General features: G+C 38.3%; 1 protein-coding gene across 4 annotated transcripts in view; it reads right to left on the bottom strand.

The window, feature by feature from the left end:
• LOC121369305 (nuclear receptor corepressor 1-like) overlaps nt 1-26,449 on the bottom strand; it is a 102,331-nt gene that overhangs the window by 9,538 nt on the left and 66,344 nt on the right. For 2 of the 4 annotated variants that reach the window (XM_041494274.1, XM_041494276.1), the window contains 22 exons: nt 24,359-24,710; nt 22,465-22,581; nt 21,983-22,039; nt 21,507-21,559; nt 21,033-21,099; nt 20,564-20,649; nt 19,921-20,007; nt 18,435-18,522; nt 17,702-17,935; nt 17,052-17,162; nt 16,465-16,559; nt 15,249-15,343; nt 14,589-14,760; nt 13,651-13,766; nt 13,251-13,370; nt 12,789-12,842; nt 11,958-12,097; nt 11,513-11,672; nt 10,436-11,107; nt 6,765-9,608; nt 5,413-5,597; nt 3,939-4,140 (listed from right to left, as the gene is read on the bottom strand). In XM_041494274.1, the coding sequence (XP_041350208.1) occupies nt 3,939-4,140; nt 5,413-5,597; nt 6,765-9,608; nt 10,436-11,107; nt 11,513-11,672; nt 11,958-12,097; nt 12,789-12,842; nt 13,251-13,370; nt 13,651-13,766; nt 14,589-14,760; nt 15,249-15,343; nt 16,465-16,559; nt 17,052-17,162; nt 17,702-17,935; nt 18,435-18,522; nt 19,921-20,007; nt 20,564-20,649; nt 21,033-21,099; nt 21,507-21,559; nt 21,983-22,039; nt 22,465-22,581; nt 24,359-24,710 (6,107 nt within the window). Of the gene's footprint in view, nt 1-3,912; nt 4,141-5,412; nt 5,598-6,764; nt 9,609-10,435; nt 11,108-11,512; nt 11,673-11,957; nt 12,098-12,788; nt 12,843-13,250; nt 13,371-13,650; nt 13,767-14,588; nt 14,761-15,248; nt 15,344-16,464; nt 16,560-17,051; nt 17,163-17,701; nt 17,936-18,434; nt 18,523-19,920; nt 20,008-20,563; nt 20,650-21,032; nt 21,100-21,506; nt 21,560-21,982; nt 22,040-22,464; nt 22,582-24,358; nt 24,711-26,449 lie in introns of all 4 variants that reach the window. The other 2 variants (XM_041494275.1, XM_041494277.1) reach the window with 2 other exon arrangements.

Here is a 26,449-nt window from a genome sequence, read left to right as displayed (position 1 = left end):
GCCATCCAAGGTCACCTGGTACAGCTACAGATGCCAGATAAGTGCTCAGAGTGTAAACAATGTTATTTTAACTTTTGTAACTGCGCCATCCAAGGTAAACATGCGCCATCCACATGTCACCTGGTACAGCTACAGATGCCAGATAAGTGCTCAGAGTGTAAACAATGTTATTTTAACTTTTGTAACTGCGCCGTATACATGCACCATCCAAGGTAAATGAGCAATAATAACATGTCACCTGGTACAGCTACAGATGCCAGATAAGTGCTCAGAGTGTAAACAATGTTATTTTAACTTTTGTAACTGCGCCGTATACATGCACCATCCAAGGTAAATGAGCAATAATAACATGTCATCTGGTACAGCTACAGATGCCAGATAAGTGCTCAGAGTGTAAACAATGTTATTTTAACTTTTGTAACTGCGCCGTATACATGCGCCATCCAAGGTAAATGAGCAATAATAACATGTCACCTGGTACAGCTACAGATGCCAGATAAGTGCTCAGAGTGTAAACAATATTATTTTAACTTTTGTAACTGCGCCGTATACATGCGCTATCCAAGGTAAATGAGCAATAATAACATGTCACCTGGTACAGCTACAGATGCCAGATAAGTGCTCAGAGTGTAAACAATGTTATTTTAACTTTTGTAACTGCGCCGTATACATGCGCCATCCAAGGTAAATGAGCAATAATAACATGTCACCTGGTACAGCTACAGATGCCAGATAAGTGCTCAGAGTGTAAACAATGTTATTTTAACTTTTGTAACTGTGCCGTATACATGCGCCATCCAAGGTAAATGAGCAATAATAACATGTCACCTGGTACAGCTACAGATGCCAGATAAGTGCTCAGAGTGTAAACAATGTTATTTTAACTTTTGTAACTGCGCCGTATACATGCGCCATCCAAGGTAAATGAGCAATAATAACATGTCACCTGGTACAGCTACAGATGCCAGATAAGTGCTCAGAGTGTAAACAATGTTATTTTAACTTTTGTAACTGCGCCGTATACATGCGCCATCCAAGGTAAATGAGCAATAATAACATGTCACCTGGTACAGCTACAGATGCCAGATAAGTGCTCAGAGTGTAAACAATGTTATTTTAACTTTTGTAACTGCGCCGTATACATGCGCCATCCAAGGTAAATGAGCAATAATAACATGTCACCTGGTACAGCTACAGATGCCAGATAAGTGCTCAGAGTGTAAACAATGTTATTTTAACTTTTGTAACTGCGCCGTATACATGCGCCATCCAAGGTAAATGAGCAATAATAACATGTCACCTGGTACAGCTACAGATGCCAGATAAGTGCTCAGAGTGTAAACAATGTTATTTTAACTTTTGTAACTGTGCCGTATACATGCGCCATCCAAGGTAAATGAGCAATAATAACATGTCACCTGGTACAGCTACAGATGCCAGATAAGTGCTCAGAGTGTAAACAATGTTATTTTAACTTTTGTAACTGCACCGTATACATGCGCCATCCAAGGTAAATGAGCAATAATAACATGTCACCTGGTACAGCTACAGATGCCAGATAAGTGCTCAGAGTGTAAACAATGTTATTTTAACTTTTGTAACTGCGCCGTATACATGCGCCATCCAAGGTAAATGAGCAATAATAACATGTCACCTGGTACAGCTACAGATGCCAGATAAGTGCTCAGAGTGTAAACAATGTTATTTTAACTTTTGTAACTGTGCCGTATACATGCGCCATCCAAGGTAAATGAGCAATAATAATATGTCACCTGGTACAGCTACAGATGCCAGATAAGTGCTCAGAGTGTAAACAATGTTATTTTAACTTTTGTAACTGCGCCGTATACATGCACCATCCAAGGTAAATGAGCAATAATAACATGTCACCTGGTACAGCTACAGATGCCAGATAAAGAAAGAAGTGTTTTATTTAACGACGCACTCAACACATTTTATTTACGGTTATATGGCGTCAGACATATGGTTAAGGACCACACAGATTTTTTTAGAGGAAACCCACTGTCGCCACATAGGCTACTCTTTTATGACAGGCAGCAAGGGATCTTTTATTTGCGCTTCCCACAGGCAGGATAGCACAAACCATGGCCTTTGTTGAACCAGTTATGGATCACTGGTCGGTGCAAGTGGTTTACACCTACCCATTGAGCCTTGCGGAGCACTCACTCAGGGTTTGGAGTTGGTACCTGGATTAAAAATTCCATGCCTCGACTGGGATCCAAACCCAGTACCTACCAGCCTGTAGACCGATGGCCTACCACGACGCCACCGAGGCCGGTAGATGCCAGATAAGTGCTCAGAGTGTAAACAATGTTATTTTAACTTTTGTAACTGCGCCGTATACATGCACCATCCAAGGTAAATGAGCAATAATAACATGTCACCTGGTACAGCTACAGATGCCAGATAAATTGACTGAAAGGTAACCATGACATTATATTTTCAATAATTTGACAAAAACATTATTTGAAAGTGCTTGTAAAGATTATGAAAATAAATCAGAATAAATATTTTAACATATTGTCTCCTACTCATGAACAGTGACATCTGACATTTCTCTTATGTTGACACTAGCCATGATAAGGATATCCTAACAAATGTGATTAAATAACTGCAAATTAAGTTTTTTTTCCATCGTTTTTATTAAAAAAATGTCATGAATTGGATACTGTTACAAACAGTTTGTCTTGAATACTATAGATCTTGAAATTAATGCGATCATAATATTAATGTGAAGAATGAGTTTTTGTGTTCTTCGCATTTTTCTCTCTGTCATGTCCAGCAATAGTCCAGCAAGCTGTGTCACACGCTATTAAAAAAACCCCAAAGATTAAAATTCTAATACATTTATAAAACAACTGGAGCACAATTCCTCATAGGCAAGACAGACTAATTGTCCAACACGATTGTCCAGCCAACACAATTCATCGTGTGTGATTGGGTTTCAGCATGCTAATCCTGGTGTTGACCATTTCTTTGTTTTTACTGTTTAGGTTCACTGCAACTTTCTCAGCACTTTAAGAAGATACAGTTGTAATGTTACACGTATGCTAATATTTAGCCAGATTTAGGTAACTATACATGTTAGGTAAATTATTGCTGCAAAAATAAGCTTTGAGCTGATCTCACGAAAAACACTAGTGACTAAACAGGTTAATTGATGTGTCCACTGTCATGTTAGTGAGTATATCTCATTGATGATGCCTGCAACTCAGATTTAACTGAAAAATACACAGGTCTACGTGTGTTATTAGGAAAGTAACATTTCATTTGGAGCCCATTCGCATTAATTTCATGTTGCATTTTAGTCTTCCCACCGTCACTCGCATTAATTTAGAGACATGTTAATGACAGTACTTGAGACAACATATTTAGGAAATATTTTTAAATAGACATACTTATGAGTTGTAAAATATTTGCAAACAGAAATGCAGAATTATAGATATTTGTCTTAATCGAGAAATTAACATGCATGACAACCGACTCATTTAGCTCCCCCAGGTCACATATTTTTTCGCTCCAAGCAAATTGTCGCAATCAAAGACCTATGCTGCAGTCAGTATGCAATGATTTAAAATTCAGCAGAGTGAATCCTTAACACAGAGAGACAATGACAAATAGTGTATGACATCACAATGCAATCATGCAGCCAACAAAAGCATCGTGCAATATGCAGCATAAAACAACGCAAACAGAAATGAAAAATCCACATACAGTAGCCAGAATAAAACAATGACATCGTAAACAAAGAAGTCACATACATGAAATGAAATGCTACAACATGCAATAGTCGACATGAAACCCCAAAAAGTCAATAGCAAGCGATAGGATAAAAGTGTGAACAAAAAGCTGCAAGCAACCAACTAGAATAGGGAAGAAAGATTAGAACACCTGCGAATATGTGGCAGATTGGCTACCTGGAGGTGAAATGGGCTCGATGACATCACCCAGGTGGGGCGTGACTTGCTGCGGGGAGTGGGTGTCGTCGGAGTAGGGCTGACCACGCGAGTCCGAGACGTGCAGAGCTTCGGCCGACCGACCAGCCTCGGCTCGCGAGTGAGGACGCATGATGCCTTCCGGACCACCAGACCCAGATACCTGCTGATCTGTCAGCTCACGCTGCAAAACACAGAGAGAGAGAAACATGCTGGAGGTCAGTATGGTTTGTAGGTATGTAGGGCTGAATTTACGAAGCGTGTTTTTCTGAAACGCAGGTTTTTAACAACTGTAAATGTTTGTAGTTACACGCATTAAAGCATAAACAGGTTTTGTAAATTCGGCCCATAATGTTTAAAGTAACAGTAAACACTACAACATATTTTTCACTCTTGGAGACATTTTTGCTAATTGAAATCAGACATTACTTATATTTTAATAGTCAGATTATCCATTTCTGTTCATCTGATGTCTTTCTGGTCATCCTGGTGATTCTAAGCCCATGAAATGTATTTTTATTACTTTTAAAAATATACATACCTCTGAGAAGTAACAGTTATCAAGACAAGCTCTAATCTTTTTTCAAAGGGTATTTTCCCTCTTTTACAATTCAGTGTCAGACTCTTTGTTTAACTGCATCGTAACTTATTCCAAATGTGCTACAGGTTTTTAGATTAAACAAACTTAATGTCCCTTTTTCACAGGTTAAAACTCGGGTCTGTGACTTTAATAAACTTTTGAGCCGAATGACTGTAACCCTTACTTAGTACGATGCACTGTAAATTTAATTACACTGGAGACATGATGGTGTGCTGCGCACTGCTACTAGTCTGACATCACAAAAAGGCTCTGGCCATAACGTCATTCCAGCACAGACAGGAAAAGCTCAACTTTGTTGACTGTTTTCATTGGTTATTGGCTATGATGGTTGATTAAAGCAGACCAATACACTGCTACTAGCAGATTATCACTTATCATGTGACCGAAGCTAGACTTAAGATTAATTTACTTCAGACTAGATTATCACTTATCATGTGACCGAAGCTAGACTTGAGATTAATTTACTTCAGACTAGATTATCACTTATCGTGTGACCGAAGCTAGACTTAAGATTAATTTACTTCAGACTAGATTATCACTTATCGTGTGACCGAAGCTAGACTTAAGATTAATTTACTTCAGACTAGATTATCACTTATTGTGTGACCAAAGCTAGACTTAAGATTAATTTACTTCAGACTAGATTTTCAATTGTTTAGGTAGGTTTTTTTATATTGTCGATACCAATATTTATACAAATTGTACACTAAAACGTAACACTTTTGTTATTTTTAGCACTTTTCCTTTTATAAAATACCAATGCAGACTAAAATTATTGACAAATTCCCCACATTTAGTGGTGGCTGGGGCAGAGTACAGACTGAAGTTAGAGCATATTAAAACTTTTTGTGTCACCTGGTGCTGAGCACGCTTCTTCCACTGGTACATATCATACACATTGGCCGAACAGCTCCGCGGCCTTGGACCATCCGAGGAAGATCCCACTATATCCATGGGGGAGGTCTGAGTGACAGGTGGTGTCATACTCAACACAAGGGGGCGCTGGCTCTCCGAGACAGATGAGGAGGAAGTAGGAGGAGCTAATCAAAGAGAAGACCATGCAAAAACTTTCATTTTACTTGTAGAGGATACAGAATAAACATATGATAAGCTTGAATCATTTTAGTTTTAACTGCAATAATATGATAGTGTGTGAACCTCCCATTATAGGTATAGAGGTTGAAAAACGCATACCCTGACCCCTCCATGCCTATGAAAAATAAAGGTCTAAAATATCAATGCTCTGATTTTAGCTTCAATATTTTGTCACCTACAAATCCAAACTTATATTAACCAATCGATCCCCATTAAATTGATATTACCCCCACCCCCTAAAATGTTTAGATCTGTGCCTGTATATGGTAGGTATAGACACAAAATCGTTCTAAAACTGATGTTAACATGTAGATTTAGGCATACATTATTGATTTTTTTCCTTTTAATTATTTAAAATACTGTACATTAAAAAAAATAAAAAATATTCCTATCTGAGATTGTAAAACCATTCTCCCTAAATTTCGTTGAGACGATTGCCTCTAATTTTCGATGCCTGTAAACATATTTGTATCGACATTGTTTGAAAACATAGATGTTTTTCTTTTTTATTCTAATATGGGTTTGTTGAATAGAAATAAATATGTGATCCATTTGAAAAATTACATTTAGGAGTTTCATAATATGAAAGTCTGAACGTTATTATTGTGTCAAAAATGCGTTAAAGGCGTGTTTTTGTTATTCTGACTACAAAGCATTATTTTTCAAATGGCCAACACATGTTTTTGGATTCAGCATATTTAAATTTGGTTAGAAAAATATGCTGGATACAATCCTAAAGAAATTATCGCACAAAAATAGATAAATACTCTATTATTATACTTTGATACAATGTATTTTCAACACAATCCTAATTTCGTATACTACCATTCTGTTTCCAAAACTTTGACCCCCTAAACATAATTTCTCAGATGGCCAACATATTTTTTTTTGATTCAGCACCCCCAAATTAGGTCAGAAAAGTATATTTAAGATTATCCTAAAGAAATGCTTGTACTTCGATAAACAAGCACTTTTTTAAGAAATGGGACCTGACTATATGTATTGTAATTATTTCTCTATTAGCTTTTGTTAATTGAGTTCCTCTCACTAAATAAAGAATTTATTATTATATTTTAAAAAAGCCTCCTGCACCATCCGTTTGAAAGACTTACATGATGGTCCTGAAGTGATGTTGATCTGACTCAGCAAGGAGCCCCCCTGGAACGGTTCCGACCCCATCAGCATGTTGGCCTTCTTCTTGCTGTGGTAGTCACTGATGATGATTGCGTTAATCTGTTCTCCTAGCGTGATGCCTCCTTCTTTACTGGGAGCACTTGTGGGGACCTGATTGCCAGACTGACTGGGATCTTGACCACCAGGTCGATTCTGCACTTGGTTGTTGCCAGCACGACTCTGTCCTTGAGATATACTGCCGTGATACATCTGTCCGTGAGTCGGCATCTGTCCTTGGTTACCAGAGTACATGTGGCTGTGGCTGTGATTGTTAGGGTCTCCCATGCCTTGAGGACTGCGCTGACCATGAATAGCCGATTGTGGGTGAGACGCAGAACCCGAATAGCCTTGGTTGTGAGGAGACATCTGATTCTGAAATTGTCCATGCATGGTCATCATTCCTTGATTCGGGTGCATCATCTGTGGATGCATGTTGCTGTGAACCACAGATGGCTGGGTCTGGTCTTGTGATGTCACGCTGGGCATGGAGCTAGGAATGCCTGGGTTTCTGTCCATCTCCATCTCATGCCTGGGAACACTGCCATCACCATAGTAGTTACGAACCTTGTTCAACTTGCCACCCGAGCCTATTGGAGTTGTGGATCTCCCTTCGCCAGGAGATTCTGACAAGGCTTTTTGAAATTCACGGCTTAAAGGCGACTGAGAATTGGAGCCAGACCTTTTTTCACTTTTCTTGTCATCAGGATTTGCCTGGTTGATCTCGTGGGTGATAATAGCATCAATCAAGGTTGCCGCTGTTAAACTGCGAGGCACATGTTGGTTGCCAGAAGCACTGGATGGATCTTTCTGGAAGGCGCCAGACATAATAACAGATGAGTTTGGATTTTCTCCAATCTTCTGCCGTACGTATGCTGGATCAGTGATATGACGTGGGGAGATATCTGATGACGATGGCATTTCAGAACCTCTAGTATTACGGTCACCTGGTTTAGGACCACTGTACATCTCTCGTAAAATCCTACCATCTTTACCCTGATACATCGAACTCTTGGGTGCAGCAGCCATTCGGTCACGTTCACTGCGGCGGTTATGTTCGGCTATAGCTGCAGAGTGCATGTCATACTGCCTGCCAGCTTGTGACGGGTCCTTGTGGTGGCTTGGCATAGGTTGACCCCAGCCTGCTTGCATCTGCTGCATTCTCTCCCTCTCGCTGCCGGCATCACCGTGATCCTGTCTGTAGGCTCGTCTCATCTGGTTGGGAGATAGACGTCGGCTTGGATCCTGGTGTACAATCAGAGTGTTGTGGTCAGGGTGACGCGATGGGATAGTCTGATGCTGAACACTGGTGCTGTCTGGCATCTGTGGATCAACTTTAACTGAGATCATTGGCTCACCCATCTGGCTGGGTTTCCCTGTCCCCATGACAATACTAGGTCGTGGTGGTGGGTGATGGTCCACAGGAATACTACTGGGAGTGCTGCTAGGTTGATGAGCTGGGTGACCCATCTGCCAGTGTCCCTTTTCGTCCCTCGGAGATGGGGTTCCTCGGGGCATAGGCGAGCTCTTGCCTCGGTCAGCTGCAGATGGTGGTGGCATATAGACCATTCCTTGTGGAGCATTGTAAGCCTGCACCATTTGTGGATGAGGCATTCTGGGATCCATGCCTCCTGGGTAGCCTCCTCGCTGTGGGCCTTCTCTGCCTCTTGGTGACAGACGACCTTCTTTTTCTTGGGAAACGGGCGACTTCCTTGGCATCTGCTTGGCAGTGAAGAAGTCATTAGTTATGGTCGCTCTAGAACTGTAAGGAATAGGCTGCTCCTGATATGGGAACTGCACATTCGAGTAGTAAGCTCCTTGTGGGGTCTTCTGCATCTCCACACTTCTTTCATAATTGCCAGGTGGCACACCCCCTCTGAATCCTTGTTCATAGGTCACCTGATGACCTCTCCCCATTGCCGCAGGATCCACCATCATTCCCGTGAGCATTGGATTACCCCGACCCATTCCACCTTCTCTGTTCATCGGTGTCCCCTTAGTGATGGATCCTTCCATTCTCTGGGCTGCAGACGGTGGGGTTGACTGTCGTGAAACGGTTTCCATCCGTCTCTGGCCTGAGGCACTGGTGATGGTGTTCCCCATGGGAGTGACACCCGAATGATGACTAACTGGTGTCCCATGTGTGATGGACCCCGTAGGCAGGCGGTGGTGAGCTGTAGGGGAGGACCTGGCTAGCTTTGGTGGAGTCTTGGAGCTGTTGATCAGAGGAGGGGGTGGTGGGATGGGAGTCCGAGACACAGGGGAAGGCGACGTCTGCTCCACAGACACCAGATGAACTCCAGCTGAATATGGCGAACTGCAGCCATGTTGGCCTCCTCGGACTGCCGGTGACAAGGAGCGTGCGTGATCCGGTGGGTACAGCAAGGATTTGTCCTGACCCTCTGGAGGTGTGGTCGTTTTGAGGGGCAGAACTCCATCAGGTTGGTGGACGGGGGTGTGGTGAGTGTGAGCTGGGGGTGGGACCAGTGTGGGCCCCGTCTGAACGCGGTCGTGTCTGTACATGTTCGAGTGTGGAGTGAAGTCGTGGGGGTCTCCTTTGTAACCGTGAGCGCCCTTGTCGACAAACTCCAGGGGCCGGCGAGACAGGTCTTGAACATCCCTCGGGTCACTTCCCAGGACGTAAGGGGGCATGTTCCTGGGGCTACCAGCCATTGGTTGATGCAGTGCTTCTCGTTTTTCTTTCCTCAGATCCTGTGGAATGGCCTGGTTAGAGGCAAGTCCTGCTGCTGATTGCTGTGTGGACATATTCTCTGTTGATGATGGTCCTGCAAAAAAGAACAGCTATGTTCATGACTGCCCAAAACTGGTATGCATACATATGCCCCCCCCTCCCCCAATTAACAATATTCATGACAATTCAAAACTGGTACTCATTTAAAATAAAATAAAATATCTCAGACTTAAGGGTTAAACTCGACCCAGACCCGAGTACCCGACACATGATAATAATGAGACTAAGGAATAAAGTAAAATAGCATTATACATCTGCACTGAACATGGATGCTAAATTATGCCATTGTATTGTATTGTACACATTCTTAAAGCCTCATAATAATGTAACTGGCTGCAAGTATATGGCAAAATGACGAAAAAAATATAATTAATTGAGAATGCTCTTCCTTGCATGGTGCTTGAACCTTAATTGGGTATAGGTATGTTGATATCCTATCCTATCCTATTCCTTGCACGGTACTCATGTCCTGTGAACGGACTCCAGTCTTGCTAGACTCGGCTCGTGCCAGAGTACTCGAGTACTTGTGGAGACCCCATCACAGACATATCAATACTGATTACTGTCTAAACGAAGAGTTACTGCCCCCCCCCCCCCCCCCACCCCCAAAATGACAAATTTCACCAATTCACAGTTTGTGTATGCTTTTTAAAAACATTTATACCCAGGATGAACCTAAAAAGAAATAGCAGACAATCTTTAATTACTACAGTGGACCTCTAATCTGGACCCCCTGTAAACCAAAATTACCTGAAAGTGTGATGCTTTCAGATATGGAATTCTAATCATAATTTCAGCAGACTGCTGTTGCACAATAATTTCAGCAGACTGCTGTTGCAGAATAATTTTCTTTAAACTTACGGCTCCTATCTATCTCCAGATTTTTCTCGATAGTCGAATCAATCAGGTCCTTCATACACTGATGTTTTCCGAGCTGCTTCAGGTCTCCCTGGACAAACATCTGCTGTGGATGCATCATGCCTTGTCCTCCGTCCGAGCTACTGCTGGGCGGGCGGGAAGACGGGATGAATGCAGACATGGACTTGACACCTCCCCCGGGAATCATCTCCCTCATTTCACGACCGGGAGGGTGGATCCCGGACACTGCTCCTGGACTCTGACCCTTGCCCGAGCTCAGACTGGGGCTCTGACGACTGTACGGCGATCCACCAGGGGGCAGACTGGCGGGCGTTCCCGGGGTAGAGTGAGGATGGGGACTCGCCATCTTCTGGTCGAATATTTCACTCTGCTGGGGAGTGCCAGCCTGGACACTGGGCGGTGCCAGGGTTGAGCTGGCGTCTGTATGTGGCTGGGATATGGTCACACCACTCGGCGCAGGCATCGGCCCCTCGTCTGCACTCATCGTGGCACTGCTGTCGTTGTCTGGTATGCTGCGAAGGCTGCCGTTTGAGGCACTGAGGGGCTTGTCCTTGGCCAGGCTACCAGATGACAGGCCTATCATAGGGCCTGGAGGTTCCATATCCGTGTCCTCAGATGCTGGCACAACTGCTGGTTTACTTTCTGCATCATTACCTGAAAATACAACATGGGATGTTAAAAAACAGAATACAAGACAACACAGAACTGGATAGTTATCACTGAAACAATATGATCCTGGACAGACATTTAACATTAAATGACATGGCACTAGATAAGATGGTTTAACAATATACGACAGAGTGCTGGATAGACATTAAACATAAAATGGCATGGCCCTGGATGGACATTTGACACTAAATGACATATTCCTGGATAGACACTTAAACTAATGACATGTCGTTGGATAGACATATAGCATTAAATAACAAGGCCCTGAATGTAAGTTTTAACGCTGAAACAAGATGGGCCTGAAAATACGTTTAACATTGAAATTCAACAACACGGCACTGGATAGATGTCAAACAATGGCCCTAGACAAAAGTTTAAAACTAAACATACCTTCTTCGATCTGTAGCGGTCTGGGGCTGGGGGCGCTGGCGGTGTCGGAATCATCATCATCCTCCACGCGGTCCTCATCACTCGACGAGCGGTCCTCCTCTGACATAGCCGTCACCGTCGACGTCATACTTTCAGACACCGACACCGTCCGTCTGTCAGTCTGAAACAGTTAAACGGTGGTTTTGTTTAATAACATTACTAAAACGCATTAATTAATCATCAGCTATTTGACAAACATCTAATAATTCTGAAAAATAGTCTGCAATTGAAAAAGTTTGTATTATTGGATAACATCACTAGAGCTCATTGATCAATGTGATAGTTATTAGATGTTGTTAATTATTAGATAACTGTGCCTAGGTAAGTGTGTTTGAACCGTAACTAAATTTAACAACAAAGTTTACAACAAAAATTCAGGATTTTTGTAAACACAATCAAAATTTACCTTAGTCTTGTGTTCTTCGAGAATGGCTTCCAGGTTAAACTTTTTCTTGTAGTTGAAGTAGAAGTTTTTACATTGAGCTTCTGTCTTTGTACCCACTACACCCGCTATAGCGGCCCAGTCACGTCCATGGTCACGCAGACCTGAAATCAATTTTACATAGTATTACCCATTTGGGCAGAGAATAGTGGGGAAAGAAAAATTATCTTTCCATAGGCAAAGAAAAAGTACATTTCTTCCCCTAGATACGTTTTGACATCACAATCAGTGCTTCACTATAGACTTTGACGTCACAACTGTTAGCTGATCATTTTAGTGCATGCAGCGGTTAATTAAGTGTAAGAATAGTTTCTATGGTGACAGCCATGTGAACAACTAACTTAAGTCTTTGGCTCGGGAAGAACAACACCCATTCACTCATGCCAGATAAACGGTATGGCCTTGTAGCTCATTGAGTATTCTCTAATTCTTGGATCACATTAGCAAGGCATCTTTCAATCTAGTCTTTTATATATTAACAAATAACAACTGTTGGAAATGCTGATGGAGAGTAAGGACTGGGATGTAAAGGTGGACAGCAAAAAAACTGAAAGAGCTACAAGTTCAGGAAGAAATAAAATAGAAATCAAAGGAGAGAAGAAAAAAAGTGGACAATAGAATAAAAACAACCTAAATAAAAACTCAAACAAACCCACTCTATAATAGACATAAAAAAACTCATCTGTACTTTCCAGAATGACGGCCAGTATTTATAACAAATTTGTTTAAAAACAATGCATGTAGACCAGAAACCCAGTAAAAGCATGTCATCTGTAACTGACAAAGAGTTGTTACCTTGTTTAGCAATGTCCATTTCTTCTTCCGTCCACCGGGATGTTTCTACAACTTCTAAAATATAAATAGTGACAGGAAATGTATGAAATATATATAAACACCATAAAAAATTAGTTTAAACAAAATTGTTCACACCACACAAAACATTAACTCCAATGACATGAATATTACATTTCAAAACATTTTTGTCTAACCAAATCTTTACTTTACTCAAAATGTGTACGCATTTGTAAAGGTTATAATGTTTAACTTCATATTTCATAATTTTTAAAAATAGTTTTTAAATATTGATTTGAAGCAATTTTCATTGTTCATTATTCAACCATTATCAAAATTAAAAATTATTAATACAGGAAAACATATAATTAATCAATCATTCAATCAAATGTTTTCTTCAATTTAATCTTTAAAAATGATAATAATTAAAGCTAAATAAATTAAAAAAATTTCAATATAACGTACCATCTGTGTTTTCGGGTACGAGGGCCACAAGAGGCTCGTTAGTCTGTGGGTGGTTGCCCAGCTTCCTGGCAATGCGGTTGAAACAAGCCGAACAACATCTGTTAACATCCTCCGTCAGTTCTACACAGAAAGACAAAAATTATACAATTATCAGGGGTAAACAGTGGATTAAACATTATTTGTGTTCCCAAATTGAGATCCTAGCAACAGTTCTCACTGATCACGTGACATTCTGCTATCTGTTGTATTTATGAATAATATATTAATCATATTTTCACACTGACAAATAACATTTGAAGATTTATTCATTAACGAAAATTCTGCCTAATTCACCCATAATGTCCTTTATTACTCATTCTGTAAATCATATCTTATCATTATTCTATAAAAACAAACATACGTAATTCCTTCATGATTGGTTCTTTCACTTGTTGTGTCAGTTCAGACCATTTGGCAGGAAATGGTCTCAATCGCTTGACTTTTCTCTTTGGCGTCTTGCATGATGGAACAGGACATCTGTTTGAAAATAAACAAACCAATCTCAATAACATGGCAAGATGTTGGGTTTAGAATTTCTGTCAGAATAAATGTATCAGTTTTAGCTTACTCAAAAGACAAAGATTTGTTATTACAGAGTGATGTACTATGAAATTTTTAACGACACCTCAGCACATCATCATACAATTTTCTTGAAACCTGGTCAAGAGGAAACCTGCAAAAAAAGGCTACTCATATTAAAAAGCAGAAGGAAATCTTTTATATAAACTTTCCCATAGACAGGACAGTAAATACCATGGCCTTTGATGTAAGTCATGAAATATTGCTTGGGACAACAAAACAACCCCCCCCCCCCAAGTACATCAAGGTTGAAATAGTCACCGACTCATTGGCCTTCAGTCGAGCGCTCTACCACTGAGCTGCATCCTGTCCGTGAAACGGTCTCAGATGAATGGCATCATATTAAAAAGGTTTACGGACATATGTACTGATGGATGGACAACAACATATCACAATACAACCCCTCATATGTGTATTAAAAACAAAAGAGAGAGAGAGAGAGAGAAAAAAAAAGAGTACTCGATTATGAAGAATTATGGTAATATTAACGTACAACATGTATCGTCTTTGTACAGAGCGACATTACCATGATAAAACCTGTCAAACATGTATGTAAAAAAAGACAGTATGGTACTAGATTATGTAGAATTGTGGTATTATCAACGTACGACATATATAGTCTTCGAACAGAGCGACTTTACCATGATACAACCTGTCAGGTATGTATATATAAAGAAAAAGAGTACTTGATTATGAAGAATTGTGGTATTATTAACGTACGACGTGTATCGTCTCCGTACAGACCGACATCGACAGCTGGAGCAGACCCTCATGTCGGGGCGCAGGTCTCCCTCACTCATGCTGTACAGTTCACAGTTCGTCTGGGTCAAAGGTCGACTCATCCCATAGTTCTCCAGCTGTGTTTTACACACAGCACATTGGTGAACACCACCTAAACAAAACATATTATCCAAAATTAAGTTACCTGATTGTAAGACATAACTCAGCTTCAACCCAGAGGGTTTAAATAAAAAAACCTTCTGTACACGGCTCTATTAAGAACAAATGTCCTCCAATACTCCCACCAATACATACTTCCTATGATTCTCACTCTAATACAAACTCTCTCCAATATCCCCATCAATACTTACTCGTTCCTAAATTCTCACCAATACTCCTATTAATATAGATTTACTCCAATACTCCCATTCTTACTCCCTTCAATATTCCTACTAACGCTTACTCCCTCTGATACTCTTACTAATACATTCTCCCTCAGATACACCCACCAAGAAATACTCCAACCAATACACACTCCCTTCCCAAGTGATTACTAAAAACAAAATGAGCTCTACCATGTGTTAAGTTCTGTTGACATACTAGCAAAACAAAGAGGACCTGGAATACAGATAGATTTTGTTGTCACATAATAATGCTAACCATCTTCACCAGTAGTAGTAGGTGCAGGCGTATCGTCATCGGATGACGCATCATCAGCCATCGCGGTGGGCTCTCGGTCTTCCTCCGATTTCATTCTACAAGCAGACAATGTAGAACACATTGTAACACAGTTCATACCCGATTTCATTCATGAACTGACTATGCAATGTTAATTGGCACAAACAATTTTCTGTCAGGGTAAAATTCACTGACTAATCAGTCCTATCAATATGTCTTTAATTCTGTTTAACTGTTTTGAAAAATGGTTATGGAAACCAGAATAGGTTATGCAGTTTTTTTCAAATCCAACATTAAGGTTCACACTCAGTCCTTGGCACCACAACTCAGAGACAAGTCAAATGTAGGCACTGAACTGCTACTGGGTTAAGACTGGGTCATGGAATATTAGTGGTAAAGTGCTCGCTTGAGGTGTGATGGGTCCATAATCCTTGTAAGGGTTTTTACCCATCCAAACTGGTACCCCATAGTATGTTCTCTTTCATTTATGGAATATGTATGTAAATATTCCTTGCTGTCCGATAAGAATAGCTCATGTAGTGATAGCAGTTACCCCTCTTACTTTCTAGACTAAGTGCTGAATTAACCACATGTTAAACTGTACAGTCATAGTTTAAAACTAGAGCACCTTAATTAGTTATTCACCAGTTTCTGGGTGTCAAACATTTCATAATTCTGGCAATTTTTTACAGAAACCCCACTAGAGTATGAAAAAAAGTAAAGTTTGTTTTATTTAACGATGCCACTAGAGCACACTGATTTTTTTATCTTATCATTGGCTACTGAACGTCAAACATATGGTCATTCTAACACTGTTTTTTTTTAGAGGAAACCCACTGTTGCCACATAGGCTACTCTTTTAAGACAGGCAGCAAGGGATCTTTTATTTGCACTTCCCACAGGCAGGATAGCACAAACCATGGCCTTTGTTGAACCAGTTATGGATCACTGATCGGTGCAAGTGGTTTACACCTACCCATTGAGCCTTGCGGAGCACTCACTCAGGGTTTGGAGTTGGTATCTGGATTAAAAATCCCATGCCTTGACTGGGATCTGAATCCAGTACCTACCAGCCTGTAGATCGATGGCCTAACCACAACGCCACCGAGGCCGGTCCACTGGAGTATGAGTGAATGAACCAAAAATACCCGACTAGAGAAGTAACCACTAAGCTATACAGCGTAGATGTGCTACGTACATGGTGCTACTGATATCGTCCTTGTCCGAGCCTGGCAATGCGACCGGCTCCTCCTTGATGGGGATAGTCGGCTGGGGAGGAGGTGGAGGCTGGGCCTGTAACACAAGTACACACCAATTATTAACAAAGAAAATGTCACATGCACTGAATTCGGCAAGATTACAATTTTTCAGGGTTTTTTTTTTTTTTTGCATCTACACACGTTGTATGCTGTCTGTCTGTCAAATCTGACTGTATTGAAATTAATAAGTGAGCAGAGACTTCACCCATCTGCAAAGCAAATGAATTTGGCAGATGATACATAATTTATGTGGAAGCAGATGTTGATGAAGAAAACCTAATAAATCTGCAGCCTTGCTGTAAACGATTATGATTGAGTCAAGAACTAAAAAATTTCTCTCATATATGCAGAATTTTATCTTTCTAATTTTGCAATTTTTCATTTGATCAACATATATGTGATTACAAAAGGTTATGTAAATTGAAATGGGTTACCCGTAAACAATATTTCCGGTATATAACAGATAAACAGTTTATACAAAATATCAATTATCAGATGTTTACTATGTTAGTGACTTGTTATGTACCTGTGATTTCTGCAGTGTTCGTTTTCGCTTCATGCTTTGTTTTCGGAGCAGCTGCTTGTAGTTTTCACTTTTCTTGTTGAGGTAGTAAAACTGAACACAATCAGGTACAGACTGAAAACAAAATATGGGAAATCATGTAGTTAATGCTAGCAAGATATTAATGCCAAACATGTATCAAACAGCCTTTGTAAATTCGGCCCTTGGTGTGTAGTAGTGTGAAGTATTATTTGACTATTTCTCTAGCTGTGATATGTTTCTGGGTAAGTACTGGGCAATAAGGATGAATTTTACTTTCCAAGACAAGGAAATCCAAGCTGATTGGGTATAAACATGTGGTGTTTGTTATAATGGGAAGTACTGCTACTTGTAAAGAGAGTGCTACACAAAGTTCTTGAGGTGCTGGAGGTGCTTAAAGAGAGTACTGGATGATTAGCACAAAGTTCTTGGGGTGCCGAGTGTTTAATAGTGGGACGTGAAAGTGTTCTACCTTTCTGGGCAGGTACTGGATGATGAGCACGAAGTTCTTGGGGTGCTGAGTATTTAAAAGTGGGATGTGAGAGTGTTCTACCTTTCTGTGCAGGTACTGGGTGATGAGTACAAAGTTCTTGGGGTGCTGGAGTGTTTAATAGTGTGACGTGAGAGTGTTCTACCTTTCTGGGGAGGTACTGGGCGATGAGTACGAAGTTCTTGGGGTGCTGGAGGTGTTTCTCCTTGAAGATCTGCTTCTCCTGGTCGGTCCAGCGCACGACCTGCTGCACCTCCTTGTACTGCTCCATCGGGTCCTCGATCAGCCCGTTGTTGTTCAGGAAGCGCATCTTCCGCTGCCGGGCGTCCAGCATCATCGGCGGAATCACTGCGTAGCTACGCATCTTCTTATCCTCTTCCTAAACAGAAAATAACAAATTAGAATTGAAATGAAACAAACAAAGAGTATGAAGAACATACATATATATCACAAGCAAACATTAATTATGAGTAGGTCAATAATTAGGGTGAATAAAAATATGGACTACATTTTTATTTTACAATGTGAAATTTTGAAACTTAAATTGAGTGTCTCTTGAGGAAAAGAGGATGGTACATCACATAATGGAAATGAATAGCATAGTCAATCTACGCCATGATCATTCTTTGTAAATATTGCCACGCGAGCAATCACATGATAATTCAAATGAAATTAATTAAAAACTGTTATCAATTTGTATTTCTCCTAAAATGCTCTTAACGAAGACTGATAAACACAATGGCTGTCAGGATGTTTGCACCAGTACAAAGATGTGGAGGGAAATGCACTTGGTGAAAGGTCAGGTTAAAGTTTAAACAGAAATAACTATCATGATCAAGGATGACAATTGTGACTTGCAATATGATGATATTTCTTACCTCCTGCTCGTGTAGGCCATCCATGATTTGCTCTAGTTCGGCATCACTGCGGACGTAGCCACCAATACCACTTCTAGCACCGACCCTACTGGGAAAAATAACAACAACAGTGATGATGTTTTAATTATTGATTATAAACCACCAATACACCAGTGAGGATGTTTCAATTATCGATTATAAACCACCAATACAACAGTGGTGATGTTTTAATTATCGATTATAAACCACCAATACAACAGTGGTGATGTTTTAATTATCGATTATAAACCACCAATACAACAGTGGTGATGTTTTAATTACTGATTATAAACCACCAATACAACAGTGGTGATGTTTTAATTAACGATTATAAACCACCAATACAACAGTGGTGATGTTTTAATTAGTGATTATAAACCACCAATACAAGTGGTGATGTTTCAATTATCGATTATAAACCACCAATACAACAGTGGTGATGTTTCAATTATCGATTATAAACCACCAATACAACAGTGGTGATGTTTCAATTATCGATTATAAACCACCAATACAACAGTGGTGATGTTTTAATTATTGATTATAAACCACCAATACAACAGTGGTGATGTTTTAATTATTGATTATAAACCACCAATACGACTTCTATATTATAAACAACCAAAACCTATTGTAGCACCGACCCTACTGGGAGAGATGACAACAACAGTTGAGATGTTTTAGTTATTGATTATAATAAAAAGAAAATATTACAAAAATCCATAATTGACTGTAACTGAAAATGTTAACTTTAATTGTTCCTTTAGTTTAGATGATGGAACTGATGAAAATATGTTAAAGTTGGTGTTTTTGTTTTCAAGGTACATAAAAAAAGAAGAAGATATTAAATAGTTATTAAAGGTAAAATTTGCAATTTGTAGAATGTATTCTGATGATGACAATAGGTGCACTGTCCATATAATTCAACCAATTGTATAACTGAAAGTTGATCAGTTGGTGTAAACTAATTAAACTAGATGATCAGTGATGAAATTCTAGCCGATTTCAACAATAAAGAACAGCAACCTATAATTGCAGAACAAAATGCAGCCACCTAAATGAGTACAAACACACCCCTACAGACACACACACATACACTCTCATAAACACATACATACTAATAGATTCTTGATAATCTGAAACGTTGATAAAACGACCTCTTAGCAGGTGACAACTTGTGCTCGTTAGACTGTAATAATACTTGTCAATGAAATAGTCATGACTGCTAGCATTCAACTAAAATCTAGAATTATGACTTATTATGTATCACTCATAACAGGGCCCGAAACTCATGACACATGACTTAGGACATTAACATGATAATAACTAGTAACTTGTTAATCATTCTCTTTGTAATCACAGTATAAGAGTGTTTTGTTATTTTCACTGTGACAGTATTTTAAAGACGAACTTTAATCACTGAAGTAATTGCTATTTTCCAACAGCTGACAATATCACGTTTTATTACCTAGCGAATCGTTCTTTGTCTTCTCTCGTCTTCTTGATCTCGGGAAATATTTTCTCATAAAATTCTCGTACTCTTGCATCTTTTGCTCTGAAAAATGCAAATAATGGGGTAAACATTGTGTTAGTTATTATACATCAAATATAAAATCAATATTTAAATGACTTCTTATTATTTACACATTCCAGTCTCATACAAGTCCACTAGGTGTCACTTCAGAAAAAAAAAGGAAAAAGAAGTGACATGTACCAACATATACAATTTTCCGTTTTACCTACTTGCATGTATAAATATATGATATTACATTTTCTGCTGTTATACACTTGAATCTGACTATAATTAAAAAACTTATCCTGCGATAAAATGCAGAAAACATTAGAAACTACCTTATGTGTGTGTTGAGCTACATAAGTTGTTATGTATATGTTACAAATTGTATAAAATCGATAAATCAATAAAGTATCAAAATGTTACAATTGTTTATAAGCCACTTTTCAAACATAACAAGGTGTTGAGATGTGACAGTTTTAACAAATAATAGAAGAAAGCGACATGTATCATTATATTCTGCTACAAAACATTCTATGCCAGCTAGCAAAACAGTTTCTTTAAATAAAACAAACATAGATCTGTAAATTCAACTTACTTTCTTTTGGCATTGTTTTCTGTGCGTTCCATTTTTTTCAGCCACCTTTGCATAAGTTGATCATATCTTTCTGTGAGGTACCGCTCCTGAAATCACAAAATGTTATGTTGGAACTGAAAACATATAATAGTAGTGTGGGTATAAAGTGTTCCTACTGGCAGTAGCTACTGGGAATGTCCCTATTAGCTCAGTTGGTAAAGTCCATAGTTGAAATCCCCTCAGTCGAGGTTGATTTTTATCTGTTACATATAATAAATAAATAATAAACGCAACACAAATGCATTCTAACATATATTTTATTTCATGCCCTTGCAATCAGTAGTAATTTAATGCAAAATAATTACACTTATATCAGCTCCTCTAGATTAAAGGTTAACAGCAACAATAGACTTATGTTCCTCTGCAGAACTATTTTTACAATTAGAATTATAGTAGTTACACCGAAATGTAACATAGATATATGACTTACTCTAATTTTTCTAGCTTGATGACGCTTTTTCAAATGCAGGATTAGCCTCTTTTGAAAAACAGCAAATCTGGAAAATAGAAAACATTAATATTTGTTAATTTCTGTACTCAAAAATATTAAGTTACAACATAATTAATCTCCATAGAATATGAAAAATAGATGATTATCTAAAGCAAGCAATATGGATTCTTTAGTAGCCTAGGGTGTGTTCAAATAAAGACATTAATAAGATGAATTTGCCTGTTGTTATTTAAAAAATATTAATTTAAAATAAAGTCTGATTTGGTCCTGTAAGTGAAAAATTAAGATACAAATAATTTCAAGTTTAGCTGAAATGTAAGTAAAGAAATCTTCAGATCTTAATACTAATGAGATCGTGCTTTGTGAAATCAAAACATTAAACAGGTCTGAATGACTGTCCTTCTGTATATCCCACTGTAAGATGCATGTAAATCAATCTAAGATGATACATACTTGCGCTTGTTTTCATGGTAAATCGGTGCGTCAGATGGCTGATGGTATAAGGGCTGCAAAAAAAGAAGAAGAAAAAACCACATAAAAAATACAACATTCAATTCATCAAGAGTGAATCAGAGGTCAGACATATATTATAATTGTATTACATGCTTACCAGTATGTTTTATTTCTTCTCCTGAAGATATTAGTATTTTTGTAACAAAATGTGAATAATTTAATTTTATCTTAAAATGGTTACAATGAAATCAATCTGTACATTTTATACTATGTTTTGAAACCTATCGATATTACTATCATGAATACACAATGGTTTATTTCATTGATTCCTGACACAGTTCAGAGTATCTATGTACCTTTATAAGAAGCTATGGTACACTGAGTTTTATAACTGTTATATCACAACTGCCATTATTAATGAATTTATAATATCCTTAATGAAGATCTCCTTGAGATACTAGAGAAGAAACACTCACCATATCCACCTTGGGTCCTAAAGTGTCAAGCATCTTGTGAGCCTCGGCAGCTTTTCTCTGTAAGAAGAAAGAGGTCACACATTAACACTGACCACATTCTAAACTGTATCCCTTCACAGGACAGAGATCAAAATACATTTTTAAGAGTGCCAACATTCAAATCCTTTCACTAAACCAAGGTATTTATTTATATTTCTCTAGTTATTTTCAATAAGTATGTAAATATATTTTGTATTTATTAATGAGGCTAATTATATGATGTGCCATTATCACCAATATTGTAATAGCACTCAGAACAAAACAGTTTATAAAAATGTGCAATTTTAATGTTCAGCTAAAAGTTCAGATATGAATATTCAGAATGTGTTAAATATGTGTTAAATATTAATATCTAGACAAATGTTCTCATCCTGTTTTTAACAAAGATGACCTACATAATGTGTTAAGTTCAATATCTAGACCAACATAAAGTGTGTTCTCACTCTGTTTTCTGCGTAGATGACCTGTGCGATGCTCTGAGGTTTGGGGTCGGAGTTGTTCATCTCGGTTGCGTCCTGCTTCTGTTCCTGGGGCTTCAACTGCTGGTCCTCCAGCTGTTGCTACAATCACACATAATCCACATGGTTAACAAAGTTCACAACTTCATATAGAAATATTCCATCATGTTACTGACAGCCGATATATAAACAGTCCACACAGTTAACAAAACCATTTATAAAAAATAATATATAAAGTAAACAAACAATCATTGACCATTGATAAATATACAATCTATACAGATAACAAAATCAGATATAAAAAATAATACATAAAGTTAACGAACAATCATTGACCATTGATAAATATACAATCTATACAGATAACAAAATCAGATATAAAAAATAATACATAAAGTTAACAAACAATCATTGACCATTGATAAATAAACAATTCACAGTTAACACAAGCAATCACTGACAGTTCACATATACTCCACAACAAATGTTCCTGTGCATGTACTGAACAACATACATATTTAATGGTACTCAGTGAATGTCTTGTTCAGTATCACATAACCAAGCAAGCATTCATCAGTTTGTAAGTTAACACAGATACATGTAACATAAGCAATCATCGACAGCTTACAGCTCCACACTGTTACAGCAAACATTATTTATTCTGTTACTTTAAACTTGGGCTGTCTGTTCAAGACAGGAGTTAATGGCTAGTTGTTAGTGGTTAGTGAGAGAGAAGTTGGTATAGTGGCCCACTAAGCTACTAAAACTCACTTTGGGTGGCAGCCGGTACTGGGATACGATCCCAATACCTACCAATCTCAATTCAATTACATTGTGAATGTCCTAATGCACAATGCCATTAGTTTAACGTCATGAAAAGACTCAATTCATGACGTCATTCAGGCACAAACAGGAAAAGTTTAATACAAACAATCATTCACAATTTATATACAAACATTGTCACACAAACTATTAGAAGCAATCATTAATTATTTTAGAAACAGACAAGCAATTTACAAAACAGAAGTAATCATTCATCACTGCATACACAGACACATGGTTCATACAGTTATTAGAAGCAACCATTCATCATTTATACAAACAATTCACAAACCTGACGGAAACAATCAGTCATCTTTGTTATATCAGATATTACATTACGTACTATGATTACAAGGGACAGTCTATCAGTTTCTTAGGTAACTGGAAATCACTTCACATATTTTATCTAGGAAACTGATGGTTTGGTTATATGAATTATATCTGCATAACCTTATTAATTACCCTAAACTTGTACTAAAATTGCATTTTAAGGATAATATATGTAGTTCATACAGTAAGTTTAATTAAAATAAAATACAAAACAAAAATATTTCATTGCAAATCATTAACGAACCATTTCTGTGATTCTTGGTAAAGTGACTTTCAGAATATGTAATGGTTCACCATGTAACCATTTGGCTTTGACTTTGAAGTATTGTAACATGCCCCTATACCACTGGGGTTTCAGGCATGTCCATCCCAGGTCCGGTCTCTATATATTTATCCACCTGTTTATAAAGATGAGTTTTAATGTCTGATCTATATATTTATCCACCTGTTAATAAAGATGAGTTGTAATGTCTGATCTATATATTTATCCATCTGTTTATAAAGATGACTTTTAATGTCTGATCTATTTATTTATCCACCTGTTTATAAAGATGACTTTTAATGTCTGATCTATATATTTATCCACCTGTTTATAAAGATGACTTTTAATGTCTGATCTATTTATTTATCCACCTGTTAATAAAGATGAGTTTTAATGTCTGATCTATTTATTTATCCACCTGTTTATAAAGATGAGTTTTAATATCTGATCTATATATTTATCTACCTGTTTCTTTTTCAGGTTTTTGATCTGTTGTTCCACCTGCGAGATCTCGCGCTCCACCCGGGTAATGGCGGCCACCTGCTCATCCTTGAATGTCTTGCTAGGGTTGTCCTCGGGTGGGAGCGTGGGGGAGATCGCCTCCACCTGGGGGTTGTAGGTGGGCTCACGCTTCACCTCTCCATCGCGGATGTCAATATGTAGGGGCTGAATGAGTTCTGGTCTTTCTGCAGACAGGCGGGGTCGTTTTGGCCCCGGGGGAACTACATGGTCCCCAGCCTGGCTAGAAGCCAGCCCTCCTGCTCCCGCGATCATAGTCAGCCCTTCTTGTGAGTAGTGGGGGTAGTGGTCGGATCCCCTGAAACAAAGAAGAAGAATAATTAGACATGAATAGTTGATCTTCCATAACATGTTAGCCATTCAGCTAGGGATTATGTACTACAATGTAGTAGTGTTTTTGAAATGAAAAAAAAGACGAATTAGACATGAACAGTTGATCTTCCATAACATAGCTAGGGATTATGTATTACAATGTAGTAGTGTTTTTGAAATGAAAAAAAAGAAGAATTAGACATGAACAGTTGATCTTCCATAACATAGCTAGGGATTATGTATTACAATGTAGTAGTGTTTTTGAAATGAAAAAAAAGAAGAATTAGACATGAACAGTTGATCTTCCATAACATAGCTAGGGATTATGTACTACAATGTAGTAGTGTTTTTGAAATGAAAAAAAAGAAGAATTAGACATGAACAGTTGATCTTCCATAACATGTTGGCCATTCAGCTAGGGATTATGTATTACAATGTAGTAGTGTTTTTATTATAACAGAAGGTAGTAAACGAGCTTCCAGGTATTTTATCAAGTTGAAATAAGTTTTGTTTGTCACAAGCTGTAGCAAGTGACAAAGGAAACTTATTTCATGCTGGGTTTAATATAGGATATTAACCAAGCTTCCATTTCACAACACAGTGGAAGAGATACCCATGAGATATTTTGCATCTCCCACACTGTAATATGTCTTTTTCAAACACTGCATACAGGTAGAAAATAATTCCTTTTGGCAACAAGTATTGAATTTCCCATGCCTGGGGCCTACAGATCAGGGGCTTAATTCACTAAACTCTCTCAACTTTGCGATCTCACAGTGCAATGCTAAAAGACATGCAAAGAGGATGCTTTGTTGTCTAACAGAGCCTAAGAGACGTTTGTGAATTAGGCCCCAGTTTCCCAAGCCCCAAGCTCTCACACAGAGGTCCTCTGGTTCGAATCTCTTCAGAGTAAGTTACCACATGTTTCTGTTACATTACGAATTGACAGGTTCTGTATACTCTGAACTTTGTTCAATGTAGTTTGCACTGAAGGAGATACAAATGTTTTTAAAAATTGAAATATGTGTGATATTTACTTTAAGGTATCATACCACTATGCTTTAGCAGCTTAATGTATAGCATGGCTGAGGAAACAGGTCTTCATTAACAAATAATAAAAAATTGTAACTACTTTTTTCTAAGTTTTCTTTTAATAATTACAGCCAAAGTTATCATTTGATTTCTCCACATTTTATCCAAAAAAGTGAAAAACCCAATACATTGACATATATTCCACAAACTAGAATATTACCTTATCACCTAGGACATAAAAGTATGTAATTTTTCGCTGTCTGTTATTTTGCTTTTTTATGGACTACTACTTAAAAGGGGTGGAAGCTTCCGAAGTATGTGACATAATTAATGTGATCTCATGATGATTGTGTCACATCCTTCCACCCCTCTTGGAGAGTATTCCATAAAAAAAAGAGTAAAACGACAGCTTTTTGTCCTAGTATGTGGAATCAATATCAATGCAATTTATATTTTCACAATTTCTGTCTGGACAAAATGTTGGGAAAATCGAAGAGTAATTAAAGGTAATTTATCCAAGTTGCTAACAATGTGGTTCAGACTTTAGGTTGATGTTTGGATTATATCTGGGGGACTATATGGAAGTCTTTCCGAAAAATAAACGATGTGCGTACAAGGTTTTATTACCTGTTTCTAGACTCTGATAATCGGCATTATTCCCCACCAATTTCAAAGGCAATGTCATTTTTTATT

The sequence above is a fragment of the Gigantopelta aegis genome, chromosome 3 (genome assembly GCF_016097555.1).
Source record: "Gigantopelta aegis isolate Gae_Host chromosome 3, Gae_host_genome, whole genome shotgun sequence".
NCBI lineage: Eukaryota > Metazoa > Mollusca > Gastropoda > Neomphalida > Peltospiridae > Gigantopelta > Gigantopelta aegis.
The sequence above is the reverse complement of the archived record's forward strand: the minus strand, read 5'-3'. Positions and strand labels throughout refer to the sequence as shown.